The following is a 2,922-nucleotide window of genomic DNA, read 5'->3' on the forward strand; positions in this document are numbered from 1 at the left end:
CCCCCCCCCCACCGAGCGCCCCGGGCTATGGCCGGAGCCCGCCCGCCGCCGGGGCTGCTGCCGCTGCTCGCTCCGCTGCTGCTGCCGCTGCTGCTGCCCGCTGGCTGCTGGGCGCTGGAAGGTGAGCGGCGTCGGGGTCCCGCGCGCTACCGGGGAGCCCTGCAGTGTGGGGCCGCGGGCTGAGCACACGTCCAAGGAGACTCTAGGCTCGAGCCGGCTCCGCAGCCCTCTTTGGGGGAACTGGTGGCATCCGGACTCAGCACCGACTCCCGAAAGCCGCAGTTCGGCCGTGGGGTTTTTTTGTTTGTTTGTTTGTTTGTTTGTTTTGTTTCTTGATTTTGGTTTTTTTGTAGGAATAGCCTACAGTCAAAGCAGAGAAACGAGACCCTCGGGGTTTCGCACCTCTGGAAGGCGAGGAAATGTGGGCGACCCAGCATCAAGGCGGGGGCTGTGGGACTCAGTGCCTGGGTGGGTGAAACAGAGCTCCTCGGGCTGGGGGCTGCACTGGTTGGGAACCCGTTGTAGTTAACAGTAAGCGTGATTGTGTGCACCCCGCTTTGTCAGGGGATGGCTGCGGGGGTGGAGAGGCAGGGGGCCTGTCATTGTTTACGATTTCCTCAAGTGCCAGCAACACTAGAGGTGTGTGTGTGTGTGTGTTGTAAACCTTCTCGGACCCGCCCCACCCCCACCTCCAGCAGGACCTTCGCAAGGTTTAGGTTTCCACTGAACCTCACCAACAGGGATTTGCCCGGGTAGCACCTGAGCCGAGTGGCTACTAGTCATCAGCGGCGGGAAAAGGCCAGCCTTGTCTGTAGGCTCTGTGAAACCTACTAAGACTACTACTGAGAAGAAATTGAACTTGGACAAACAGCCCAGAGTGTGGCTGGCCCAGACAACAGAGCTCACACTTACGCCACTTGACATGACCCCACAGGGAACACCAGCACAGGTCACTAACACAGTCTAGAGGCACATACAGTCCTCTGTGGTGTTACAAAAATTGCAAACCCATTAAGTCAGGGGTGAGAACCTTCCTTAATGTTGAGGGAGGGCAGCAAAGATTTTGAGGGAAAATTGGAATACAGGCAGTACTTAATGTTTGGTGTATTGGTCGGGTACAGACACTTTCTTAGTTGAGGAACAAAAATATGATCCCTATGCAGTTTGTTTCCTTCCATAAATTCACGGTGTAAACGTAAATGTTAGGGGGAAAAATAATCTCTAAAACAGTTCCAAGAGACTCCTGGTCTTTGGAATTTTGGTGCCACTGTGCTGACGGATTTATTCACATGGGTGGACACATGCAAATTTAGACAGACACACAGAGGTTGCACCCACACTTACACACACTCACCCACTCACCCACATGTGTGCGATAGGATCTCAGGCGTGAGAAACCAGTGTAGGGCTTTGTTGTTGATTGCCTGAAGGGTGTGAGCCAGGGAGCCTATTGAGTTCCCAGGTCTGTGACTATCTTAGCTCAGGAAAGGCAACATTGGCACATGTACTCTGGGACATACACTTAACTGTGTGTCACCTGTGTGTATCAGGTCCTATGGCCCCTTTTGTGGGGTGTGGTAGGTAGTGGTAAGTAGTAGAGCCGAGGGTGGCGTGGTGGAGGTGTGTGGTTTGGGGGAGATGAGCTAAGGGTACCTGAGGAGGCTCCTCCCTTCCTCCTTTTCATCCCTCACAATCCTCAGGCCCTTTGAGGCAGGCCCTAGCTAGTAGCGTCTGGGCCAACGAGCTGATGGTGACTGAGAGGCCCTTGTGATCAGCTATGAATGGTCGTCAGAACTAGTGCCAGACCGAGGGAAGCTAAGCCAGTGAGGGTGTCTCTGGAAAATAGCGGGGCCTACAAATGTGGATTTTTATCATTGCCTTCGTTAAAGACACACAGGTGCTGAGCAGAGCAGTTCCTAGACCCACCTGCTTTCCACTCCTCTGCTCTGACATGGAAATGGTACGGACTGAATTGTTACTATGTGTAAAGGACTTAGCACCGTTGTTGCTATTCAAGGATTAGCTGTTGTTGTTACTATTATCCCCCCTAGAGTCTGCTCTTTGGGGAGCCGTAAGAAGTGTCCTTATCCTGCTGGAGGGGCTAAAAGGAAGGAATGAATGGAGAAAAGACTCCACTGGAAAAGCTGAGGTTTATCACCCTGCCACTCCAGGGAGGAAAGAGGTAGAGTGCAGGGTCGTGCCTAAATCTCAGCTGTCTTTCTGGGAGTCTCTGATGGGTGGACTTCCGGTCTTGGAGACTGTGTCCCGAGAGCAGGGCACTTTGGTTTCTTAGTATTGATGGTCTGTCACCAACTCCCACACTTTTCAAGTGGTTTGCTCTGTATGTTGGCTCTCTTCAACAGTCTTGTAAATAGTCTTGGGTCCCTGAGCTGTTTGTACCCACAAGCCACATGACACTGGTTCCTGTTCATTCTCTTCTCAGTTTACCATATAGGTGGGATTGGGATGTTACTGGCCCTTCCTAGTTGAAAAATTGCCACACACACACACACACACACACACCCTTATCTTCCTATAAGGACTTTTCTCTAGCTCCCACTAGCCCAGATCAGTGGGAAAGTGGTGTTCAGTGGAAGGGGAACAGGCTAAGAATGGGGGCCTGGGATGAGGAAAGGTGACTGAGCCACAGGTCCTATGCATTTGAGAAAGGATAGTTAAGTCCCAGTAGGGAAGAGACTCCTTTCTGTGAAAGGAGAGTTCCCAGTTTGTAGAAGGTGGGGTGAGGACATTTCACTTAGCCAGGCTAGTTAAGTCTGGCCCTGGGGGAGAAGCAGCAAGCCTCTGTCCTCTGAAGTAGTTGGTGTGACTCTGAGAATCTGGGAACTGCCAGGGGACAGCCCAGGATTGTCTTGGATTACTGATGCTTATTGCTTCTTTCACTCGTCTCTGGTACTCCTCCCC

At 52.4% G+C, this 2,922-nt stretch overlaps 1 protein-coding gene across 2 annotated transcripts in view; it reads left to right on the top strand.

Annotated features, from left to right (window-relative positions):
- Positions 1-27: 27 nt before the first annotated feature.
- Ephb3 (EPH receptor B3) overlaps positions 28-2,922 on the top strand; it is an 18,189-nt gene continuing 15,294 nt past the window's right edge. For both annotated transcript variants that reach the window (XM_031363488.1, XM_031363490.1), the window contains exon 1: positions 28-121. In XM_031363488.1, coding sequence (XP_031219348.1) covers positions 28-121 — 94 coding nt within the window. The remainder of the gene's footprint in view (positions 122-2,922) is intronic.

Source organism: Mastomys coucha, unplaced genomic scaffold (genome assembly GCF_008632895.1).
Source record: "Mastomys coucha isolate ucsf_1 unplaced genomic scaffold, UCSF_Mcou_1 pScaffold12, whole genome shotgun sequence".
NCBI classification, from domain to species: Eukaryota; Metazoa; Chordata; class Mammalia; order Rodentia; family Muridae; genus Mastomys; species Mastomys coucha.